This window comes from Chaetura pelagica, unplaced genomic scaffold (assembly GCF_000747805.2).
Source record: "Chaetura pelagica isolate M959 unplaced genomic scaffold, ChaPel_1.0 scaffold336, whole genome shotgun sequence".
Classification (NCBI taxonomy): domain Eukaryota; kingdom Metazoa; phylum Chordata; class Aves; order Apodiformes; family Apodidae; genus Chaetura; species Chaetura pelagica.
The window spans coordinates 1,036,585-1,062,966 of NW_009953652.1; the positions used below are offsets into that span (position 1 = coordinate 1,036,585).

General features: G+C 39.9%; 1 protein-coding gene across 1 annotated transcript in view; it reads left to right on the plus strand.

Moving 5' to 3' along the window:
- The window catches only part of SPTLC3 (serine palmitoyltransferase, long chain base subunit 3), an 86,924-nt gene that overhangs the window by 38,333 nt on the left and 22,209 nt on the right, over nucleotides 1–26,382 (plus strand). Inside the window, exons 5-7 of the mRNA XM_010000177.1 lie at nucleotides 8,592–8,716; nucleotides 10,282–10,375; nucleotides 21,358–21,463. Of these exons, the coding sequence (XP_009998479.1) occupies nucleotides 8,592–8,716; nucleotides 10,282–10,375; nucleotides 21,358–21,463 (325 nt within the window). The remainder of the gene's footprint in view (nucleotides 1–8,591; nucleotides 8,717–10,281; nucleotides 10,376–21,357; nucleotides 21,464–26,382) is intronic.

Consider the following 26,382-nt stretch of genomic DNA (forward strand, 5'->3'; position numbering starts at 1 on the left):
TCCTAGATTTGTTCTCCATAAAAGATTTAAGGCTTTTCACTCTATTTTTTGTACTATGCTCTTTTTAAATTATAATAATAATATATCACTTTCTTAGCATAGCTGTGTCATTTAAGACACATTCCTGAGGTTTTTGTGGGACTTTCATTCTGAAAGAAAAATATTTTCCTTTTCTTAGGACGAACCTAACTTTTAGCCCTTACAAGTAAGATCTTGGGTTATAGGTGGTAGTTCCATGAAAGCTTTAGCTTATTGGTCAGAAAGCAAATAAAATACTATAAATTATTAGGAAGTTAACAGAGGGCCAACCATAGAATCTCAGTATGCCACTGCATAAAGCTGTGTTGTCTTGAGAACTCTGTGCAGTTCTGGTCAAAAACATTTGGCAGAACTGGAAAGTGTCAGAGAAGGGCAACAAAGATCATCAAAGGCCTCAGACAGCTTCTGGCTGAAGAACTATTGAGCTTTCTTCAGCTCTCAGAAATGTCTGACATCTGACTCAAAAAGAGCCAAAAAGGGGAAATTATAGAAATTTTCTAAATTATGTGTGTTGTGGAGGACTGGTCAGGGTTGGCTGTTCTTTGTCTTTTCCACTACAAGATCTACAGGGCATTGCATGAAGTTGGTAGAAGGTTTCCATTTAAATACAGGAGGCAGCTCTTTATACTGATGTCTGGCAGACCCAGGGAACTCATTGCAAAGAAGGCTACAGATGCTAAAGCTTATGGCCACATACAGAGGCAGATTGTTGCTAGTTACTAGAAATACCAAAACTAATATGTGATTTAGGATGTCCTTGTGCTGAAATCAGTGAGAAGCTGGGATGCCACTATATATGTGTTTGTCCTGCTTTTATCCTTCCCCAGACATCAATGCAATACCACTGTCATGTGAAGGACTATGGGCAAAAGGGACCTTTTTTGTGGCAAGGTGCATCTAATACTAGTTTTTTAGCATTATTATAACTTAACATAATTAGCTATTTAGTATTGATTTATATTATTACTGATATGCCTGTAGCCAGTGCTGGACAATCTATAGCCACTGGCAAATAATTGTACAAATTTGGCTTGAGTTAGAAAGATGCATGTAACCATGTTTGTGTAAAGTTGGGCAGTACTTGGTATAGAGGTAGCATGTAAGCAGCTAATGAAGCAGTAAACTGGCTGTTTTCAGTGTTTCTGACACTAAGATTATAAAGACCTTAAGGGAAGACCCAAGGGAAGAGATCGCCAAGGAAGATTTGTGCATATGCTTGGGGAATGTCTTCTAGGAGCTTGACTAATGTGTGAAAGTGGTTGTTTGCAGGCAGAAGGCAAAAAAAAACCCCTGATATCGTGGTCTGCTTAGAGACAGAAGATTGTTTCAGTTCTATGTAGTACATGAAAGGCAAGTAGTCCCTGAAGGATCTTGACAGCAAAAATTTAAGCATAAGTAAGATCCTTCAGAAAATTTGGAGCAGCTGAAGAAGTAGAATGAAGACCCTCTTGGCCACACAGACAGGTTGGGAGGAACGATAGGACCACTCATCTAGAACAGTAAAAACATTCTGAGCATATCTGAGGCTGGCAAGGTTAAACTTACTGAAGCCAGAGGAAAAGATGCTGCATTAACTGTGTGACATGTCAAGGGAGGATCCAGAGAGACCTGCACCTTCCATGTCTGACAAAACTGACCATGGGTGTAATTAAAATTAAAGCAGGTTTTGTCAGCAGCAGGTGTTCTGCTTCTTTTTGTCTTCTGCAGGTGCAGAAGAAGTATTTTTATTATTATTATTATTTCTTTGGCTAGTATATTATAAAGTAAGAAACTAATCAGGATGTGAAAAAGCAGGAAATTTTGTTTTCCAGGAATGAAGGTTGGGTCTGAGAAAATAATTCTTAAATGTTGAAAGATTTCAGTAACTCAAAACCTGCTATTCAAGTAACTGGAGTACTCAGAACATCAGGGGATCTCGTGTAAACTACAACCAAGAAAATCTCTCTACTGTGTTTTATTTGTTTCTTTATTTTAATCTTCCTCTCAAAAGCATTACTTTTTAGCTTAATAAAACTGCAAATAAATAGGAACCTCAATAAATTTGAAATAACATGTGTTCCTTCTATGTAGTGAAATGAATGACAATTTGAATGTGTAGTCCTTTTTTCCCATGCAAATCAATGTATTTTAATGGGAGTTGCCTACCATTGTAGGCAGGCTCACAAGCCTTTTATCTGAGCCCATCATGTCATGTTTATAGTCAGTCTTTTTTGAAACAACACAACTTAAAGTTATTAAGGGAGAAATATACAACTGATATGCAACACCTTTTCCTGTTGCTTGATTGCAGATGATAATAAAATCCATAATGTTACACTTTTTGAAAAGAAGGCAGACTATCATGCCCTGAACCTTCCTAGGTTTAGCGCCAGGGCAATGACGAGGCTGTCACCTGAGCAGCTGGTAGTTCCAATGTTCTATTTCTCTAACTCACCATTATTCCTTAAGGAGATGAGATATGTGAGTAATAGGAGAAAATGTATCATTAGTGCTACTTAAGCAGCCAAGCAGGATTCCTGCCTTCTGAAATCCTTCTCCTGTGATTACGTCTTGGACCGAAAGACAAGACGGAGCCTGCACAGAACACTTGCAGGGTGATTCATTCTGGAGGGCATGGTTAGGAGATTACCTTGTAACACCTAGCTCACACTCAGTTGTAGGGCTTTTTGTTGAAGGGTATTTTTATATTTGATTGTGATCTGATTTCTAAAGCACACATCTCTGCCAACAATTAAACTGCATAAGTAGCTCCATCCCCTTCACTTCCTTCCATTAAATTCTAAGGCCTAATAAAAATTTTAGCAGCATTTCAAGAAGGCAAAAATAGTTATTTGGCCATTCTTTCTTTTGTACCACTTCAAAGCTTTAATTAGGTCCAGAACTCATTTTAAACTCAGTAATGTACAAACACAGAAAGAAATGGTCCATTTTTCAGTCAGGAGAAAGAGATAAGAAATAAAGTTCCCATAATTTGTGGTTTTTGAGCAGGAACTTAAGGAGAAATACATCCACATAAATGAGAACGTGCATGTGTATGTACATATTTTTCATAATCTTGGCTGCTTTCTAATAGGATATGGTATAAATTAGGAAGCAGTACAGGAGTTGGACTCGATAATCCTGATGAGTCCCTTCCAACTCAGCATATGCTATGATTCTATGATTTAAGAGGAGTTTTCCTCCGTTGTCATCTCCAAGTAACATTATTTTCCTCTTTGTGCCTGCCCTCCCATAAATAACTGATCCAACTTATGATCAAAGGGTCAAGTTCATTCCTGGTATTTCACCATTGGAAAAGTATGCTTTGCAAAGCATCATTAAGCTCTGGAGAGTTTGTCTTGTGGCAGGTGGAACTGAGGGCGTCAATAGGAACTAAGGATTATGTGACCTGTTTATAACCTAACATATCTCCAACATATGTTATCTATGTACATGCAATTATTTAGACACTTAAGCCTCTGTCATCCGGGCTTTGGCATGAAGAAGCTGGACTTTAGCCTTGTGTTTTTATAAAGGGAAAAAAGTAAACAAAACTGGAAGTCTTGGTGAAATGAATCTACTCTTTTTTGAGATTAAATTACACAGGTGCATTATCCTATCCATGACACCCACAGCATCTCTGTGGTATGAAAGCCCTGTCAGCTAGTAGTAACATTATAAAAGCTCAAGCATTTCCTTTCTTTTAAATGCTTCCTCAAAACCCACTTCTTTTGGGGCTTTTTTATGCACATGCAGCATTAACTGGGGCAGCTGCATAACACTGCTCTGTGCTTCTCTCCCACTCTCTTGTTGATATGTATCACTCTGCAAGCTTCAGCTTTGTTCTTACATTAGGCTCTGTAGGACAGTGACACCACCTGCATCATCTGCTCTTGAAAATATTGTAAATATATTACACACTTTCTACATCTTCTGCTTCTCCATTCTTCTAGTAATAACTCATCCAGTCTTGCTTTTGTGAAACCATGTATGTGTTTAAGTAATTATATTTTTTCATCTCTAACAAATCTCTTACCACAGTGAGTTTGTGACCTCAAGTTTCAAATGTGGCAGGGAAGTTTAGGTGTTTTGCTCTGTGCCCCGCCCTCCTAAGGATACCTCTGACAAGCTGCCATTTTCATAGTGTAAAGGTTCTCATTCACCTGGGTGAGTCACATCAGTGATCCATAGGATTTCCAGTTGCTGTTCACATATGGAAGTAGCTTTTATGAGAATCTGTTATTTTTCTTTCAATGACTTGTTGTTTATATCAGTTTAATCCTCCAGGTCTGTCCCTACTGTGCACTGGCAAGTTAATGGAGGGAATAGGGTCATCCAGTTTTGAAAAGGAGGAGATTAGCTTTGAAAAGTGTGGGAAACTGTGGAGGTGGCTAACATTGTGAAATCCCACTTTTGATAAGATCTTTGATTTTACTTTCCATACTGCTTATATAATCTTGAAACACAGCAACATCTGCTGTAGTCTACTGCATACATCTGTTCAGCAGGGAGGAATAACATACAGAAGAGAGTATTTCTTTTTGTCTCTAAAAGATGCAGGTAGTTTTCTCTTTTCCTTCTTGTCTTCAATCTTTTCTGGTAAGACGACATACATTATTTAGTTGTATCCTCATTTTTCAGGTCTGGCCAAGTTGTAGTCAGCATAAAAATCAGAGCAGGTAAGAATATGGGGGAAAATTCTAATGTCTATGTATGACACAAGTATAGAAGGTATCTGTGTATACAGTGTATTAATAAAAGTGTATCTGGTATATCATTTTTTATTTCCAGATCATAGAATCACAGAATGATTTGGGTTGAAAGGGACCTTCAAGGTCATCTAGTTCCAACCACCTGCTTGGACAGGGACACCTCCCACTAGACCAGGTTACTCCAAGCCCCATCCAGCCTGGCCTTTAACACTTCCAGGGAGAGGGCATCCACAGCTTCCCTGGGCAGTCTGTTCCAGTATCTTACCATCCTCATAGTGAACAATTTCTTCCTAATGTCTAACTTAAATCTCACTCCTGCAGTTTAAAAGCAGATCATAATGCTGGTGTGAATCCAGCACAGCAGAAGACATTTTAAGTGAAATGATAACCTGAATTGACACTGCTTAGGTTGTGTTTAGTGAAGACCAGTGTAATTATTGTCTTTCTTACACAACTTGAAATGTAGTAGCTTGTGCAGCAAAGATTTCTTTGGATCAAATTTGCATGTCTAGTAGTGCTGTTTATGCTTTTGTGGTGGTTGCTGTGACCAGCTGAAAACAGTAGTGGACAAACCTTATTCCAGCACAACATATCTGACCCCTTGTTTTCTTCAGTAGAAAGAAGTTATATAATTTGTGCAGTTTATATGGTGTCCAAGTAATAACCCATACTGGACAAATCTTCTGATATTATTAAATAAGTGCATAACTTATTTAATAAATACCTCTTTTTCTTTAAACCTGGTAAAATGTAAGCTGATACACTTTACCAGCTCTACTCAATGTAATACGGCCATCACCAGTGTCAGTACTGGTGTGTATTGTACTGCTTCTGCAACACCTACCACCCACAATATTGTCATTATAATTAAGGTAATGCAAAACTAGTAATTGCAAATCCTTGTCTTTCAGATTTTGGTTTTGCAAACTGATTCCAATTTGTATTCCAGGATTTGTAAGCAATAATGCTATACAACACAATCTGCATTCACTGGTAGGATTAGTAAATAGTAAATAGGAATCAGTCACTTTTAGAATGTCTCATTCTTCGCCATCATAAAATCAACAAAAATAGGTCCAAAATGTTCCTTTCTGGTTTATCTAATAGACACTTGACTAGAAAAAGCTGTAGTGAATCAGGCTTTTCTTGTTTGTGAAAACAGAAAACATAAGATGCATCCCCAAAAAGCAATTTATCTCCACCCGGTAGTGTCAGATTTAACCCTGGAAGAGTTGGGGTTAATTTTCTCATGCCCTAAAATGCCTGCCGTGCAAAGCACATGCTGCTGGTTTCATGGTCCCCCACAACATCCTTCTCTCTAAGTTGAAGAGACATGGGTCTAACAGGTAGACTGTTCAGTGAATAAGGAACTGGCTAAATAGTAGCATCCAGAGGGTAGTGGTCAATGGCTTGATGTCCAGATGGAAAACAGTGACATGTGGTGTCCCTCAGGAGTCTGTACTGGGACCAGGCAGGGGAAAGACATGCTAGAGAACAGCCTTGTGGAAAAGGACCTGGGGACACTAGTGGATGAAAGGGTGGACATGAGCCACCAATGTGCAATTGCATCCAGAAGGCTAACCACATCCTGGGCTGCATCAAATGTGTGGCCAGCAGATCAAGAAAGGTGATTCTGCCCCTCTACTCTGCCCTGGTGAGACCTCACCTGAAGTACTGCGTCCAGCTCTGAAGCCCCCAATACAAGATGTGAACCTTTTGGAGTGTGTCCAGAGGAGGGTAACTAAAATGATCAGAGGACTGGAGCACCTCTCTTATTTATGAAGACAGGGCAAGGGTTGTTCAGCCTGAAGAAGAGAAGACTTCACAGGGAACTTATAGTGACCTTCCAATACATGAAAGGAGCCTATAAAAAGGCTTGGGAAGACGTGTTCACAAGGGCATGTTAAGATAGGACAAGGAGTAATGGTTTAATCTAGAAAAGGGTAAATTTAGATTGGACATTAGGAAAAAGTTCTTTTGGCGGATCACTGGAACAGGTTGTCTAGAGAGGTGGTGGAGGCCCCATCCCTGGAGACATCCAAAGTCAGGCTTGATGGGGCTCTGAGCAATCTGTTCTAGTTGGAGATGTCCCTGCTTATTGTAGGGGGTTTTGACTAGGTGACCATTCCATTTAAATAAGAGGAAAAACCTATTTATGGTGAGGGTGACAGATCATTGGAACAGGCTGCCCAGGGGGGCTGTGGTGTCCCCTTCTCTGGAGATATTCAAAACCTGCCTGGATGCAGTCCTGAGTAATGTGCTCTAGGGGATCCTGCTTTAGCAGGAGAGTTGGACTAGATGATCTCAAGTGGTCCCTTCCAACTCTGACAATAGTGTAATTCTGTGAAGAGCAGAGACACTCTGGAAGCTCTGCCAGAATGGGATCAGGTCTAGCAGAACCCAGGCAGGCGCTGTGCAAAGTCACAGCACCACTTTTTTTTTTACTGTCCATGTAATTCAGGTTTTTCCAGAATCCACATAATACTTATCAGCTATTGGAGAGTTACCTACCTATTGTTTCCAAGTGAATGCCATTCTTTTGATATTTAACAAGAAAAAATAATGAAAACACTACCTCACTGTAACCAGCTGAATTAGTGCTGTTGCTGAAACTGTACTGCTACCATTTTTATTTTTTTTCAATGAGCCTTGTTCCATAAGGTAAGGATCATCTTCATAACTAATCACTCTTGTCAAGACACTCTGGCCAACTTTCTGCTTTTCTCCATTCATCTACCCTTTTTCCATCACAGTGAACCCAGATTTTTTGTTCCTGACAATTGTAATTCATTTTGCTTACATTATTACATCCATTTGTGCAATGCAAGTAAGGTGAGATATTCACTTCCCCCCCCTTTTTTTTTTTTTCCTCTTCTGTTCCCTGTTTACACCCTTAATCGTAAGGGAAATGCTCTGTCAGAATCCACAGGCCGCTCTCTTTTCTTCCCCACAGATCATCCTGTAAGAGTTCCTTCTGCCTTGGTACCTGCAATGCACAGCCAGGCAACCAAAGACTAGAGAGCTGGCAAGTTGAGATGATTCATTTCTGTTCAAAGCTATTTGTTATCTCAGTCTCTTAACACCACCCTTTCATTTGTTGCCTTTTGTATTTTGTCGTCCTCCATTGTGAGATGGAGAACAATTTTGTCTATCCACATAAAATCACAATTAAGGATTCTGTACACATACATAGGCACCCAAGGAAAAGTGGAAAACTTCTGTTGTCATGGGTTTTTGCTTTCACATCCAGAGATAACTCAAGAACGCCTAAGATGTTTGTCTCATATTTCTTACAAAAATGAGGTGTTTTTTTTCCTCACTGGGGGTGGGGGGAGCGGGGGCAGGGAGGCCAAAAATTACTCTTTAGAATGAATTATGTCAAAAAGTTCTTGTTATGGAAAAAGGAAACTTTTACTCAAAACAGCTGCTTTGCTACCTTAACAGCAACAGTATTTGTTATCATTAGGTTTGCATCCATTCCTTACCCCCCTGTTCGTGTCAAAAGGGTGTGTTTTTTTTCCTCACTGGGGGTGGGGGGAGCGGGGGCAGGGAGGCCAAAAATTACTCTTTAGAATGAATTATGTCAAAAAGTTCTTGTTATGGAAAAAGGAAACTTTTACTCAAAACAGCTGCTTTGCTACCTTAACAGCAACAGTATTTGTTATCATTAGGTTTGCATCCATTCTTGTTCTTCTGTTATCCCACACGCACAAGGTAGAAATTGAAAACCTTCATTAGAACTTAATGTCATAGCTTAATGACGCATTTCAAGCCTGTTCTTTTTCTATATTTTATGGCCTTAGAATTATTAACTTTCAAAGTTTATAGAGATTTTTAGATTCCCTGTGCTTATTTCTGCAGGCACCCTAGACAAACATGTGGAACTAGAGCAACTTGTGGCCAAGTTCCTTGGTGTGGAAGATGCTATGGTGTTTGGCATGGGCTTTGCAACTAACTCGATGAATATTCCAGCCCTTGTTGGAAAGGTGAGTACTTCCTTAAGGAACACCTAGAATGATCATAGTAATTGTTTTAACTGCTGTTGTACTATTCTGAGCACTCATTAAGGGGAAAGGCTTTGTCAAGGAACAAACCTTGATATCAGGAAAGCATGACTCATAAAGCTGATGACCTTGAGACCACAAATATGCTCCTTCATGATTTTTCTAGCTCTGGGTGTTGCTATCACACATACATAGCATCTATTTAAGGATGAGTTATGACGATATGTCGAAAGTTGTGTTCTTACTTAGTGTTGAAAGAACTTTATCTCCAATTCAGGGTACCTCACAGAAAGGCATGAAAACCATCATCTGTCAGTCAGAACTCCTGACATAACAAGCAGAAACACTGTGCTGTTAGCTGGGAAAGTGGGTAGCTCCTCTGTAGATAATGCAAGTGTGAAACACTGTCTTTCTCTTGGTGGAGACAGAAAGAGTACACTATGTGGAGTGGGATTAAGATTTCTTCTGAAGCACTGGGCATAGAGATGAAGTCACATCTTCACTCACTATTGAAGATGAATCCAGCTTTTGCAGGAGATTTCTAAAATACATGTATATGAGGGAGAATTGCTTCAGCTGCCCAGAACATGAGCTTCAATCGGCAGCTGTGCTGAAGAAGTTGTCTAGCAATTTCAAGGGGAACAGATGCAGATAATTAATAAAGGTAAATTTATTAAATTGCAGACATCCATAACAGCATAAAATACTTGTCCCTTGCCTAGCTATAACATAATTTTCCCTCACTTAGCTGGTCTCATATGGAGACACCTCTGTCAGAGGTGGGATATTTAGATATAAGTGGCACAAATAAATATATATTTTATGTGTATTATATAGAATATAACTATAGCATGCATATTAATATTTTATAGTATTATAGTGTATGTTACAGATATTATTTGATTGCCCTATGTGGGGGAGTTTTATTTCTAAATTTTCCTCTATAATTAAGCCTAGAAGCTACATATTCTTGTCAAGATGCATATATTTTTACTGTTAGTTCTGCTTCCAGTCTTTAAGGAGATTTGTGTGAATATCTCTCAACCTAGGCAGGAATTGTGTCTGAAAAAGAAGTATTTACTCAATGTTGTATTGACCTTTGGGTAATGAAACCACAGCACAAGATGTGTAGTAGAAAGCAGAATTAAACTAGGGTTCCAACTTGAGTTTCAACTGCGAATCCTGGCTCCTGGTAATATAATATACAGCATTATTTTTCCTGCATTTCTATTTTTTTCAACAGAGTTAATTAATGAAAAATATATTTCAGATTAACTGTATAAGCATTTACCAGAGAAGCACTCTACCTGGTGCCTAGGCTCCACTCACATCTTAATGGAAGTGGGAATGTCTGAGAACCTGACCCCACAGTTTCTGCCTGCCTTTGCAGTGGGTCCTGGCACCTTCAGAAAAGTGACAGAAAGTCTTGTTCATGTTTAATTCTTACAGCTTAATTGGTGCTATGCTACCACGTGTATGCTGACACAAGCACACATGTCAACAGCCTCCCAATTCATGCAGATGCTTATTGTACTCCTTCTCCACAGGGCTGCCTCATTTTAAGTGATGAGTTGAACCACACTTCACTCGTTCTTGGTGCGAGGCTTTCAGGTGCTACTATTAGAATCTTCAAGCATAATAGTGAGTATTGAAGTTGGAAATATTTACAGACAGAGTTGTCCTCACCTCAAAGCCAAGAGTGTTTCCTTTCAATGCTTGCTTTGCTGTCAGTTCCCAAGTCATACTTTTGTGCAGGCAGAAGGATTATCTCTGTTCAATATTATGAGGGATATCTGCTGGGGAGAATTAATAGTGTAATACTAGAATTGCTATTGTGCATTAATTGGGTCATCAGGTTGGACCTTGATTTCAAAATCCAGAGTCTTAATCTCATTGCTGTCTTTTTGACACGCTGAATGACTATGTGGTGTTGTAAAAGTTTATTATTGTCACTATAACTGTAATAGTACAAACATTCTTACAAAATATATTCCATATTTCCTGCCTCTGTTTCTAGCAGGTTCAGAGCAACCAGAGTTCCATTAATATGCATAACTTTGAAACTATTATCCTGAATTCCCAGGGGGCTATACCAAGGATGGAGATGGTTATATCAAAAGCATCATCCCAAATATTGTTTGAAGTATAATTTTAGTATAGAAATCACACGGTAACTTTGAAATTATATAATTATATTTTAAAATACTAATGCTTTTTGAAGTTTTATTTGATTAATGCTGTATTGGTTACTATCAGATACATTGTGACTGGCTTTGAAATCAAGAGCTTGTTCTTTTCCTTTGTTCCTTATTGGAATTCCCCATTCCATCCCCATTACTGCCACTTGGCAGTGAATGCCACAGAGGTTAAGAAGCTAGAGAAGTGGTGAGGAATGAGAAAAGAGATCTGATTACCTTTCTTAATAGCTAATACAGTCCCTTCTCTTTATTGTCATATTCAGCCGTGAGGTGGGCAAAAATTAATAATGTATATGCTATAAAAGGCCTGAGGAATAAAAAACACACTATAATTATAAGGTGTTATAATTAATATGTATTCATAATTTGGGCAAGAAGCAATTTCTGAAAATTATTCAATAATTGAAGAACATCTGAACTCAAATGATTTTGCAGAGGTAATTATTGATAGATTAGCCTGTAGCTTTGCCCCAATTTGGTTCACTTCCACAAATCTGGATACACCAGATGCAGTCACTACGTCAGTCTTTTCTCAACTCTTCCTTACTTTGTTCAGTGCCTTATCCCGTTCAAACTTAGGTTTGCAATGCATCTCGTGGGGTGACCTCTCAGTACCCAAAACCAAATGCTCTCAGCCTCTCCACCCTTCTGTGCTGTGTCCAATTTGAGGAGTGTATTACTCTCAACAGCTAGGAAAGCACTGAAGACATCACTTGGAGCTGTCATTCTTGCTTTATGAAATTCGGTCCCTAACCATCCTATAATATTTCATTCTGCTCCCAAGAACCTGACACCTAAGGAGTCTCTAATTGTGCTAATGATAAATTCAAGGTGATGTTGTTTTGAATACTTTGTGAACCTAAAAATAATAGTGACCTTTACAAAAAGCACTAATCTAGCACTGGAAATGTAGACAGGCCCTTTAAGAGTCTCAGTGAACACCAGAAGAAGCCCATCCACACTGCTTCAGAAAAACTCAGTGCTTTGTAGATTAGAGATTAATTTGTAGATTGGATTTGCCAAAGTCAGTGTGCATGAGACATCACCTTAACTTATTTTCAAAATGAAACTGTGGGAACTTATGCAACTACCCCTTGGGATTTGAGTGTCAGCTTTTGTCATCACAGTTTTGTAAGCCTTGACTACCTTTGGGTTGACTAAATGCAACTAAATGCAACCTAAGTTGCATTTAGAGAGCACTTCATCTGCAGAAGCTTCACATGTTCATGCTCTCTCTCTCAGCCCACTGTGAGTCTCTCTCTGTCTCTCTGTTGGTTCCACGGTTAGAAGGTTCTTTCTTTTGATTATTTCCTTAATCATACCCATGAGTAACACATCACCAATAGCTTTGAAAATCACATGTGCAGAAATGTGAATATGTACCTTTTGCTTTGTAAAAAATAGGATATGTATTGGGGGAGGGTAGGAGTGGAAAATGTAATCCTGCAGGACTGTTCTTGTAGGATGCAGAGTTTCACCCAAAATAGACAGCCTTGTCCTCTGTGGGTCTGTCAGGCAGTAATGTAATGCAAGTCAGTACAGAAAATTAATTAAGGGCATGTATAACCAAAACTTCCAGTTTGTGTTGGGAGGGTTCCTTTCAGATAGGTATGTGCTTGTTTGTTTTGTTAGATCAGGACTGTGTTGCTTATGCTTCTGGATTATCCTTCTTGCTAATGTGTGGATATATAGCATTTATACAGGCCTGCACACGTATGCCCTAATTGTCAGAGTATGTTAGTGCTGTCATTGTCGTGCTTATGAACAGGGGAATTAAGCCATTGTCCATGTCATGCTGCTTGATGCAAAAGAAAGGGTCCTTGTGATGTGTTAGCCCTGTGGATGACTAGAAAACTCTGCACTTTGAGTTACCACACAAAGATCTTTAATAAGCATTACTTTCAGCATCAGGTAGTAATGTGTTTTGTCTTTAAAAAAAAAAAAAACTCCTCCGGATTCTAGCAGAAAAAGAGCAATACCTCCACCTCTCCTTTCCAAGGACAGGGGATTGATGTGTGTTGGTTCATATAAGGAAATCAATGAACCTTTAAAAAGCTTTGCCCTGGCCATCAATCAGAGGATGTTACTGTGCCAAAGGCTTGGCTGGGGTCCTGCAATGAGCAGTTGGAATAATTCTGCAGCTAGGTTCAGAAAAAAGAATAAATCTGCGTCCTATCCCAAAGAGGATTATGGCTTAACACACATTTCATTCTTGTACACACAGAGCCAAGTTGTGTGCTGGCATGAGTTTGCTCATCTCCTTTGGAGCTGTGCCAAGTTGCATACACACTGTTTGACCAGGACTGCCCTACACTAAAGACAACAAAAGAGATGCCAAGTGGTATCACCACTAGTGCTTCACACATGCATTCTGTGCAGGAGGATCAAAAACAAGTTCCAATCAAACAGCAGCTTCTGAAGTTGCTTTTTTACTATTAGAACAGTAGCTTGAGAAAGCAGACTTTTTTCCATGCTTCTTGTTCCTTACATCAGCCTCTTTTGAAATGCTGTGTAATACCTTTCATAAAACTGCCTGGAACCTATTTGCTTTGGCTCTGACTCTCTAGGTTGCACATATGTGGAAGAGACACTGGGAGAAGGGTGAGGTGTGAATGTTTGTTGCAGTTATTATAATGGTTATCAAAATGAGGAGAAGTAATTATGTAACAACCTAGTGAAGCAATTATATATTTTCTGGACCAGCTACTTCCTGAATATTATACAAAAAAACCATGCACATGTGTGCTCTAGTGACCTCCCTTTCTAACAAGCTTGGCATTGTAAATCTCTCTCCCCTCCCTTTTCCCACTGTTATGGAAGAAGTATTTTTTAAGGCAGAATATAGGAAACTTTGTTCTATGGTAAGATATGTCACAGAAAAGAGAGTAAAACCTGACATTTGAAATTTGCTACTGAAACACGTTTACCTTTCAAAAGCCATGCTGTAGATAATCCTGTAAAATCATGTTATTTTCTTCCAAAGCATATAATCTGTAGTACTGGATCTGTTTGTCATTACACAAAAGTAAATACTTCATTAATAAGACGAGAAGCAATCTCAACCTATTACCTTTACTATTTGTAATATATTTCTTATTCTTACAAAACTTAATGAAATATTATTTCAATATTGTCAAACCAGGACAAATATGTGGGTAGCTCTCCTGGGCATTGTACTTTTCATGGAGAATCTAAATAGCTTCTCTAGAGCAGATGAAATTTTTAGACCTCTGTGCTAGTCTGAGGTAAAACGAAATGCATCTGGACATTTTTACTTTTTGACAAAAACTTTTCACAGGTGTATGAGAAGTTTTTCAAACCCTAAGGTGAATAATACAACAAAAATGTGCTATGGACCTATAAGTCCATTTTTATTTGGACATAGAAATGTGTCCTGCATCCTACCTCCCAGTGAACAGTCCCTTCCTTGTAAATAGACAGGAATTTACAGGCTTGGGCTGAGAGAAAAGCAGAGGCACGCACCTCCAGATCATCTGTGTGAGAAAAATGTAGGAGAATACTCCATTTCAGCCCTATAACTGAAAACTACAGAAACAGGGCATTCCCCTCCTGTGGGCTCTCAGTAGCACTATTGCTAGTCCTCTTCCTGCCAAGGTCACTCTAGCAAGTCACAGGGTATTTGGCCTTTAAGGGATCTTTTCTGTTCCAGGGGCTTGTGAATTTTGTGAATACTAGCAGCAAAGCTCAGCTTCCTGGGTGATGAATGGGTGTAGGAGGATTTTTTCATTTTATTCTTTTTTATTTCAGGACCTGAGCCATCCTAAATTTATGCAGTTGTGTTTCTACTGGGCTATAATCATTCTGACCTGCCCATAAAGCATCTGCCTCTTGTGCCCCTTGCTGTGGTGTGGGCAGCATTCAAGTTACTATTTCCCAGGCAGGGATTTGTTTAGGAAGCTAGAAAAGGGCTGCATTTCTACACCTGAAATGCAGCCAGCAGCACACAGCCCATCAACTAGTGTACAGTGGGAGGAAGTTAGGACACTAAAACATCTCGCTGCCCCAGTGGCAGTAGTGGCCTGGCCTTGGTTGTTTTGTGCCAGAAGGTGTCTGATGTTACCCTTGCCAGGCCTGGGCTTCAGGGAGCCTCTTCTGTCCTCCTCGATTTACCCTCATGGGGCCCTTCAGCTATATGGGGGCTACACTTTTGCATGTTTTTATTTCCTGTCCCAGTGTGAGACTGATTTGTCACCTGCTCTTTTTCATTCTAAGACAACCTTTTATTCATATAATATATTTTGAAGCACTTTTTCAGAACCTCTGACCTTTATCTTGGTTAAATATTAGACAAAATCCCTTGAACCTTCCAATAAAACTTGAAAAGCAAAAGCAAATAGCTAACCATTCATCACCTTGTGATTTTATCAAGGGTTTTCTGTCACAGCAATTCTGGGTCTTATATTGGTATCAGGTGCTGCCGTTTTGGGTCTCACACAGGTTTTAGATGACAGCCCATCTCTCTTAACTCAGTGGACCAATGAGTTTGTTACTAACTGTGTCCAAGTTAATTTTGTTCATATCAACTGGTATAAGAAGGTGCTGTACAAGACTTAGGATTTCTTTATTCTTTCTAGTTCTACTACATTTTTTCCTGTATAGCATCAAGACACTCAGTTGCACTCACATTTGTATGTTTAGGTTTGCAGTTGCATGAGCCAGTCTGTGGGAATGTCATGACAGAGATTAGGCAACGTGGAAGAAAAAATTCCAGTTCTTTTCTTTGCAGGGGCACTTCAACATGCAGTCAGAACAAGTGATAACACAAGGAGGGCAGGAAATTGCAAGGCAAAAACAAGCATCTTGGTTAGATGAAAATCTGGCCTTAATCTAGTGCTAGAATCCACATCTGAAATGGGGATCACAGTAGTAGATTCCTAGCTCCTCCTTACTCACCTTCTCAGAGTGTTGTGAAAGTACTAAGGGCTTTTTTGGCTTCTCATAAATCAGGTGGTTGATGACAGAGATGTGTCAGAGATGTGTCAGAAATGTGTTATGCAGGTGTGAGCTGTTCAGGTTTCCATATAAAATATAATTTCCTGCTTGGACAACAGTTGTGCATTTATGTTAATGAACTCTTGCATTTCTTAGTCTACTCAGTCAAATTGAAGCTTTGGAGAGTTCAGATGTGTGTGCCATGAAGACACCTTGAAGAGAAAACAGCTGGAGGAGTTGTTGTTAACACTGAAAGAACGTTCAGGCAGCACCTTTCAGTGCAAATACATTCAGTAGCAGAAAAAAAAAAAAAAAAAAAAGGAGAGAAAAAGAAGTGAAAAACTAGAATTGCATGCCTTTAAGCAAGTAGAATAGGGAGGAAACAAAAGAGATAACTGAACAGTTAAAAATCAGCAAAAAAAGCTTCCATTGTGAAAACCAAAGAGTTTGCAGTGGCTTAGTACAAGGTGATTTCTTAATTTATTTATTTTTTTCTCCAAAAGTGAAAGTGGCCCTTGAATTTAAGAAGGGAGAGCAGTGTCGCAGCTGTTACAGAGCAGAATGAAAAGCATATCACCCACTAAGGGTTTGTCCTCCTTGAAGCCTCTGGCCACTATCAGAGACAAGATTATTGCACCAGATAGGTGCACCGCAGCCTAATCCAGTTTGGCGTGTATTTCCCCGTGACACATGCAGACGCTGCCAGAGAGAGGAGACTGGTATATCCTGCTCCTAGCAGGCTGTGTCTGCATTTGCCTCCTCTGATTTGGGAAAGCCATATCTGACTTGCCAAGTGTGAAGGGAAAGCTTTCCTGAGCGAGTGCTCTTTACCTTCACAGAGGTATACATACATATTTATTGTGGGGCAGAAAGGGGAGTCTCAGACTGTTACTGCAGCTGCAGTAATCACCACTCCCACCACTCCATTCCAAATGAATATTTTAATAGGTGTGATTTCAGGAGAATTATTCTCAAGATGCTTTTGCTGTTCAGAGCTATGCCAACAGTTGGGGACTTTTCAAAGACTACTTTTCAGTGGAATGAAAACCACTATCTACAGTCCTGCAGTTATTGTTTAAATAAACAAAACCCTTGTGGTGGTTTCCCTTTGTTGCTTTTGGGATCTGCAAGGAGGGAGAGCATTACAGCCAACCACTTGAGTCACAAAAGGACTGTGACCAGGAGAGGTACCAATGGGGCAAGAGCAAGAGAGGAGGAGGTGGATGCTGCAGCAGATGCACTGCAGCAGGGGAAAGGTGGTTGCATGAGAGGCTGAGAAGTGACAGGTAGTCACTGAGTCTGCATAAACTAGTATGTGGGTGCAAAGATAGATGGATAGATGATGGTAGAGCGGTAGATGTGGTTTATCTTGATTTCAGTAAAGCATTTGACACCGTCTCCCACAGCATCCTTGTAGATAAGTTGATCAAGTATGGGTTTGGTGATCAGGTAGTGAGGTGGATCAGGAACTGGTTGAAAGGAAGGAGTCAGAGAGTTGTAGTCAATGGGGCAGAATCTGGTTGAAGGTGTGTGACTAGTGGAGTCCCACAGGGGTCGGTACTGGGACCGGTGTTGTTCAACATCTTCATCAACGACCTGGATGAGGGTATAGAATGTACCCTCAGCAAGTTTGCTGATGACACTAAGCTGGGAGGAGTGGCTGACACACCAGAAGGCTGTGCTGCCATTCAGAGAGACTTGGATAGGCTGGAGAGTTGGGCGGGGAGAAACCTGATGAAGTTCAACAAGGGGAAGTGTAGAGTTTTGCATTTGGGGAAGAGAAACACCATGTACCAGTACAGGTTGGGGGCTGACCTGCTGGAGAGTAGTGTAAGTGAAAGAGACCTGGGGGTCCTGGTAGACAGGAGGATGACCATGAGCCAGCAATGTGCCCTTGTGGCCAAGAAGGCCAATGGCATCCTGGGGTGCATTAGAAAGGGTGTGGTTAGTAGGTCAAGAGAGGTTCTCCTCCCCCTCTATTCTGCATTGGTGAGGCCACATCTGGAGTATTGTGTCCAGTTCTGGGCCCCTCAGTTGAAGAAAGGCAAGGAACTGCTTGAAAGAGTCCAGCACAGAGCCCCAAAGATGATGAAGGGAGTGGAACATCTCCCTTATGAGGAAAGGCTGAGGGAGCAGAAAAAGCTTTTTTACTGTGAGAGTGACAGAGCACTGGAACAGGCTGCCCAGGGAGGTTGTGGAGTCTCCTTCACTGGAGACATTCAAAACCCACCTGGATGAGTTCCTGTGTGATGTACTCTAGGTGACCCTGCTCTCGCAGGGGGGGTTGGACTAGATGATCTTTCGAGGTCCCTTCTATGAAAGTGGAAGAAACTGAAAACAAGAGGGGCAAACACAAGAGAAAGAAGTAAGTGGTAAGGGTAGTACTAGTAGCCTATATATTTTAATGGAAAAGGATTCAGCTGACATCATGCAGAAGCTTTCCAGCCTGCAGAGAGAGAAGGTGATGACATCCTCAGCATTGCAATGTAAGGATGAGGGGTGGAGACTCAGTGCCTGGGAGAGATCGGGGCTCCCCCAGGAACCTGGAGTCCCACCTGCACTGGAAGCAGCATGACACATGGTCCAGGCTTGCTTTGACCCACTGGCAGTTTGTGTTGTTGGTATTTCTGTTGAAGTAACTCTGAAGGATCCCAAATAAAGATTGTGCAAGTCTAGATTAAATCCTAAAAAAGCTAAGAGATCCACTGTCTGACATAGGAAACTTTTTCTTCTCTATGTAGATATGTCTCACTGCCATAGAGAGAGGGTGGGAAGTGAGACAAGGATAGATTTGGTTGTGCTCTGACTAATAAATCAAGTGCAATTCTGGGCACCACCTCCTGGACTAGTGAACAGTTGTTAGCCATTACCACTGAAAAGCCTGAGTTGGTGATGGTCAAATGAGGAAGAACAGTTATTTTCCCCATAACTGGTTATTCAAGATGGACTCGTTCAACTCATCATCTCAATGTCCCAGTGTTTCACAGTCTAACTATATTTAGTGGGCAAATAATTTGCTATCCAAAAGCTACCTGGGGTTGCACTGTTTTTTTTCCAGGCATTCAGTTCATGCCACTATCTAGAAAGTCTAAGCACAAACACATAGAGAGCACTGCATCTTCACTTTGAATAACAGAAATAGCCTTTTGGGGGGAAGATTAAAGGTAACAGATTTTTTCCTTCTTCCCAATTTTCCCTATCCAAATGAGGCAATGCAAGCACAGAGTAAAAAGGTCCATAACATTAATTTGCAACTGAACAAATTACATACTGACTGTTACAGGTCTAAGACAGGGTCACACATACATGTTTTTCATAGTGAGACATCAGAAACAAAGTGAGGTAGACCTGTCCCTGCGAACAGTCTTGTCCTTAGCCTATACTCTAGCAGGACTATGTCGTATGTCAAATCAGCAAGCTTATCCTTCAGAGAGGTTACTTCCTATCTGCAGTCTCAAGTTCCACACTGGTTTGGAGTGAGGAGCTCTAAACACTCATGTATTTTTTAAACAGCTTTATTAAACAGAGTTTTATACATTTCACTTCCCTCTATTTCTCTTCATTTTTCTTTTTCTTTTTTTTTTAATGTGTTTTTATGTTAAAACAACTGAATCTTCAAACTATACTTTTAGCTCAGAAGACTGGGCAAACTGAACCAATCTGGACTGACATGTAGACAAAATACAGAATTGAAAGACCCTGTGTGATTCAGAGGAGGGTTTCAAAGGTCCCAAAAGAACTTAGAGGATAATGACATCAGTAGAGAAATAATGCAGCAGAGAAAAGGAGGCACCCAAATTTTGCCTTGAGTGACTGAATGAGCTTTCAGTCATCCACAGGAGTGCTTTAACAATCCAATCTTCAAAGGATTTATGAATATTCTCTCTCTAAACAGAAGAGAAGGTGGGCAGCTCTCTTCTGTGATGCACGCACATGCTGCGAATGCTCAGCTGGTTACAAATTCCCCTTTTAAAGCACCATGGAACTTTTATTTCCTTGATTGCCATCTAGTGGAAATTGTGCTGACTGCATTGCATTATTTATAACAGCATTTCCATCTCAGAGTTCAGTGAGCTGTGCAGATGATTGACCTACAGAGCAACATACGAATGTTTTGTGCTTTGTAAATCATGGCAAGGTCTTGCTAGGTCAAGAGATTGCACTGTAGGTACAGAGTGGCTCAGGTGTTTCTGAGACATGCATTTTTCAGCAACATCAGTAAATGGTACTGGCAAGAGGTGAAGTATCAGGATGGAAGGGTTCAGGTCATAACCTGGCCATCTCTCAAGTCATAGGTTATTCATTACGGACAGTTACTGCACAAAAGGTCTCGTTCCAGTCAGTTGGGAACCAAAGTATAGGTCAATATTAATGCATCTAAGGCATGTTTTCTTATCTTGGGACAGCTGTATTTTGGAGATTAACATAGTACCTTTTAGAAGGTTGTAATAACTGCATTAAGGTGTGTTCTTGAAACAGTGGAGTGATATTGAGAAAAAATGCCATTTTGTCTAGCCACAATTTGAGCTAATCTGTAATGTTCCTTGAGGTATTATGAGCCTCCGTGAGATTTCCTTTTAAAACATTTTGAAATGTCAATCCAGATTCCTGAAAAGCACCAGAATTTTGGAGTGTGTTCATTCATAAGTAGACAACAGAATGCTGCTCAGATTTCAGATCCTGCACTTAGAGTCATGTTTGGTCTGACCTTTATTCCTGTAATGGATTTTCTTGCTTCTTCCATATTTTTTCAAAATTTCAGTGGCTTTCTTTCCTTTAAGAATTTTGTTAAATTACCCACACTCAACCTTTGAGAAAGCATCTAAGTTTCTACCATTGTTCCAGACCTCATTATATTGAAGTCCCACCAATGCCAAGTAGTTTGGCACCAAATTAGCGTATCCATGTGCTTGTATCCACTTTTCTCTCCCTCTCTCATGAGCAAGCTTTCACTCACTTTCCTCCTTGAGAAGGACAAAATTTTTCTTGCTGCCACCCTGACTTGCTTAATGGCAGCCTGATCCAAACCTTTGCTGAAGCAGTGCATGTTATTCACAAGCCCATGGTGATGCTGGAAGGCAACCAAAAGCTCACTATTTGGAATCCTTGAGATGTTATGAATATCAGCAACCCATACAGAGAACTGCTGGCAATTAGCCTCAGTACTTAAGAAAAGTGGTTCCCTTTTGTCTTTAAACAAAAATGTATGCCAAATTTCAAGAAGTTTCCCAGATAAAGTGCATAAAGTTTTTTTCTAACTCTCTTTTCCTTAGATTGCATTCAGGCAAATTTAATCAATTGTTAGGTCTTGTCTACTAATAAAAGAAAGTTTATCATCAGAACACTTTTTTTTTTCTTCTAATATTGTCTTTTTTTGTATAGGAAAAAACAGTGTCCAGTAGAAAATAGAAAGTTCTTTAGAAAATACTTTGTAATATTTTTCTTTCCTTCTTTTCCTTTGTTTAAATAAAGATATGCAGAGCCTGGAGAATTTGCTGAGAGAGGCAATAATACATGGGCAGCCTCGAAGCCGCCGAGCATGGAGAAAAATTCTTATCCTCGTAGAGGGCATTTACAGGTATGTTTGTGTTTTAGAAATGTCAGGTACGCTTTATCATTTCTGAGAACAAAAAATGGTGCACTGAATGAAGCAAACATTGACTCTAGGTATCTGAGATTAATCTTAATGAGAGGGAAGGTTATGATAACTGTCTATGATCATATAAATATTTTGATTTCCATGACGTCAGCCTGAGCCCTGGTATAACTTGCTCCGATTAGATCCCATGTGTTGTTCTGAATGTGAATTTAGCAAATCACAGTGGAGTGGGAGATGTACTGTGAGAACAAGACGGATCATCAGCTGTTGTATGTTGTCACAGATGTGATAAAATTAATGGAGCTGTAGTAGGTAAGGAGTTTTGCTAAGTGAATAAGCTGAGTTTTCTGGGTCTGTCTGTTATGCATGGGCAGGTCAAAAGACAACTATGCAGAACTGATTAAGTTCAGCATGCAGTTCTTACCCAGCTGTTGGAATCTAAAAACTCAAGTTAAACATAGGCCAAGTGACATCAGCATATTACTAGCAATTAGTGCTGGATCTAATCAGCTCACACTGTAACAAAAACAAAACAGTTAAAAGACTAGCTTTCAAAACATTGTATAGTGCTATTTCAAGTAGCCCCAGACCCTAGAGGAATTTGAATAAGAAAAGTGCCTTTGACAATCCATCAGATAATACCAGCATCAATGATAGCATGTAATTATAAAGCATCCTGGTCAGATAGCTCTGTTAAACTAGTGTGGTGCAACTTACACCCAAACAGAAGACAAACCATCACTACAGCTGAGCAGCAAAGCAGAGGCACCAGCCAGGCTCACCACCCTGGGCTTCATCCTGGCTACCGCTCAAGTCAGGGGAAGGTTGCTGTGGAGGCAGCCATGGGACTGATGGACAATATAGAGGGGGAGTCACTGGCAGGCAAGGAACTGGAGCGGAGAGAGGTAGAGATCACAAAGAGAAGGGAAGGGCTGAAGAAGCAGGGATCTGGACAGTAAGAGAGCTTGCAGGGTTCTAAACGAGGCTGTGGTGATGATGTGAAAGGGAGGGCGTAGGAGAAGGATGGTTTGGGAGTAGTGACACTTGCGTCTGAGGTAAAGGAACCAGAACCACTCATTCACAAGGCATGACATTGTTTATGGAAGTACCATTAAACTTTATATGTAGGGATCATATCATGTGTTGCTGAAATGCAGCCAGTCTGGGTGGGGAGTAATTTGTGCCATTTTATTGAGAAACACTAGCACAAGTGAGCTGATCAGCTTTTTTTCATAAAGAATCTTTTATGGTCATCACAACTTCATAGTTGTCAGTGCTTTATTTTTACCTACCATCTTCCATCTGCAAAGAGAACAAATCATTCCTTATTTAAACACCCATCATTCAGAGATGAAACAGGTCAGCAGCAGATCAGCTGATCCAAAGCAGGCTGAACTTCTCCTTTCAACCAGAATAAACAGAGCAAAACTGCAAATAAACATAGCTTGGCACTACCAAAAGAAAGCTCAGATTTAAGAACTTTGATCATTCAGAAATTAAGTGGACCACCAACTTTTACTGACAAATATTCCCACCCATTACATGGCCTGCAGAAAATGCTCCAGCTGCTGACCTTTTTCACTTCTAAATCCTTTACCCTGATCACTAGGGAGCAAGAAGGTGGGCTGGTGACACAAAAACATAGATCAACCCATCCCATCAGTGTATGAAACCACTGTCAGATATTGGCAATTATAATAACTATATTTTCAGATGTATATTTGGAGTTTTCCTCTAGGTTAGCAGTTCATTTTCAGAGGAGGTTTCATTCTCAAAAGTTTGAAGAACTTCATGTTGGAATGCAAAATAAAAACATGTTCAGGCTCAGAGAACCTCACTAAAAAGGAATCATAAAGTTCCTTCAGCCCTGTAAGGGCTAAATAATGTCAAGACCACTCACACCCTGCGTGCCTATGCTTGTGAAAGACATAAAGTAAAAGAAAAACAAAACTCAGTTCTTTAATAGTCTCTGATTGGAAACTATCCCTAGCAGTAGGTAGGTTGGTTGGTTAGTTGTTTTCATAGTCTAAGCAGCTCAGAAATTGAAGACTGTGGTTTGGTTGCCAAGCGAGTCTGCTCTGACTTGAGGGGAACAGCACCACACCCCACCGTGCGGTATCCCTGCCATCGCTGCCAACCCGAGATGCACACAGCTGATCTGTCCTTACAGCACTGCTGGGAACGGACTCACAGGCCATGTAGTCTAACCCAGTAAGTAGATAATAACATTTCATATTCAAAAGAAAAGCTGGAGAAACGAATATTGGCAATATTCTTACCTTTTTTTTGTGCATGTTATTTCCTTTTTTGGCCCATGATTTTTAAGAGACTGAAATTTTCTAACCCCATATGGACTAATAGTAGTTTTCTTCAATATTTGCCAGATGCCAAATTAACATTCATCTAGATGGTTTAAGGGGAGGTAGAGTGTCATTAATGTATTCTTCTTGCAACAGTTAATACTGTTTTCTCCCCACCCCCCTTAAAGTACTGCTTCAGGGACAACAAATACAGAATTTAAATAACTTGCTCAGAGCCATTCTGCATGTTAAAATACCTTACTTGCAAGTTTGGCTTGGCAAAAATTTATAGAAATGTTTTTTTCCAGAGATGCAGAAGAAACACTAAGTTTTCCTTCTTTAGAAAATGCTGTTATATGGGACATCATAGTCTTAATATGGTGAAGATGGCAGTATGGAAAAAGTTGCCATTAGTCGTATGTTAAAGTGTTTACACTGTGCATAAGTCCTGACTTACCAGCTGGCAAAATTTGAAAAGGGTCATTGTCAGCCAACATGAGCATTTCTGGAAATCAGACTAGTGTTCGAAACCATAAGCTGCAGATTTTGCTTGGTTACTACTGAAGGCAGAATTGGCCTCTTGACTTGGGAAGCACTCAAGCTACATGTCAAGGAAACAGCAGTGTGTATGTTTATTTGCTTTTTAATGTCTCTGTTCTCTGAAAAATTTAAAAAAAAAAAACAATAACCAAAACCAAAAAATGAAACACATCAGAAGTAAATGTAACTAATCATGATATCTGGTTCTTAACTTGGACTAACCTAGGAGCAAATAAATTCCATTTGTGCTCCAAACTGAGAGAGACCATCTAGCCATCAGTCTTCAGTACAAAAAGTATGAATAAGTTTTGGCAGTGTCCAGGGCAAAAGTTAAACCGACTTGCTAAATCATATTTCTATTACTTAAATTCCAGCTAATGTTTTCATTGGCTTCTACCGTTTCCAGTTCAGGATTAATCAGTTACTGTGTTCTTACATGGTTTGTGGTAGGTGTCTGCTGGTCTTGCACACGTATTTACCTGGGAGGCAGCTAGACCAAGGCTCAGGGCAGGACTTACAGGGAACCAAAAACTGATCAGAACAGATTGATTTTCATTTTTGTTTCCCTGCTTTTAATTTAATTTGAGCATTTTCCCTTCCAGCTCAGAAAATAGCTCTCTGATCTATTACATATTGTCCAGTGCCTTTTCATGTGCATCAGAATTTCTTTGGGATTCGATGTCAATACTGTAGGAAATTTATCAGGGTTATGTTTTATTTCCTGGGATTAAGTGACGAGACTTCCAAAAAAGAATGGGGTAACATTTAATGTCTTTGGCCAGGGATCAGCATTAAAGGTTAACATTTCTATTGTTTCAGTGTATGGGGTTGTATTTGAGGACAGAGTTGGGAGGTTTCCAAAAAAAACTATTGCTCTAACTACAAAACAGAGATTGTTTTATGAATATGCAAGGTATATGTAAGAAAACAATCCCTAAAGTAGACATTGAAATGGAATGCATACATTAGGAGTAACAGGTCAAGAAAGGGGGTTTTTCCCTATTACAAACTAGCCTGAAAGAGGAACACATGCATTTTACAAGTGTTACAAGGATAGTGTAACTATAGGGCATGTTTGGAGAAGCTGAGTGATGCAATGATGAAGATAATAGGTTGAATATCAGTAAATTGATTTTTCTGACAGAAAAAAAATAAAATAAAAATGAAACTGTGGTACCATGGTAGGATGTAGGAAACTCTTTTCCCAAGACATTTCAAAATAAACTGGATGTGTATTGTCAAGCCTGGGTTCCAAACAAAGTGACTAGAACAAGTTTGGTAGGGATTGAATAAAGCTTCAAAATTGAGTGATCCAAAAATTTTGGATTATTTTCTCACATCTAGAAGTAGACTCAAACTTAGTGTGTATTGAAGCAAGCTCTTGTGCCTGCCCACCGAACAAGGAAGATTCAGCTGCAACCTAGAAGCTTTACATCCCTGCCAGCAAGCTAATAATTTTTGCTACAAGACAGGATGAAATAGCATGTAACAAGAATGTCTGTCCTGAGCAGAGCCAGCTTATGTTCATCTGCATCCAGCTTTTTCAATGTGCCCTGTGTGCATGAGCACATCTGGAAGCAGATCAATAGCTTTGTGAAAGTGACACAAGCAGACTGAGACAGAATGATTACAGTTCACTTCTGGCTCTCTGATTTAAACTCAGTCGACATCAATATTTACTGAAAGATTCAGTAAACTTTCCATTTGGGCTACCCAAGGGGTTATGTGAAGTGAGCTTTATCTCGGAGCAATTCTAAACAGAGCAGTGTTCATATCACAAACCATCTCCCAGGGTCAAAAGAAAGACCAAGAGCAGAGAAGACAGCAAAACAGCTCTCATCTCTGCCATCAGAAGAGTGAGGTCTGTTTGAATGACAGCACAGAAAATGTACACCAAACCAGCAGTGCTTTATCTACTCCATAGACACTTCAAGGCCATGTTAGGATCTCTGTCAACTATTGTAATATTTATGTCAGCCAGCATCTTTGAAGAGCAGTAAATCAACATTGAAACTGAATACAAGTGCCTTGTTTTGATAAACAGCTTAGAGTTCAAAG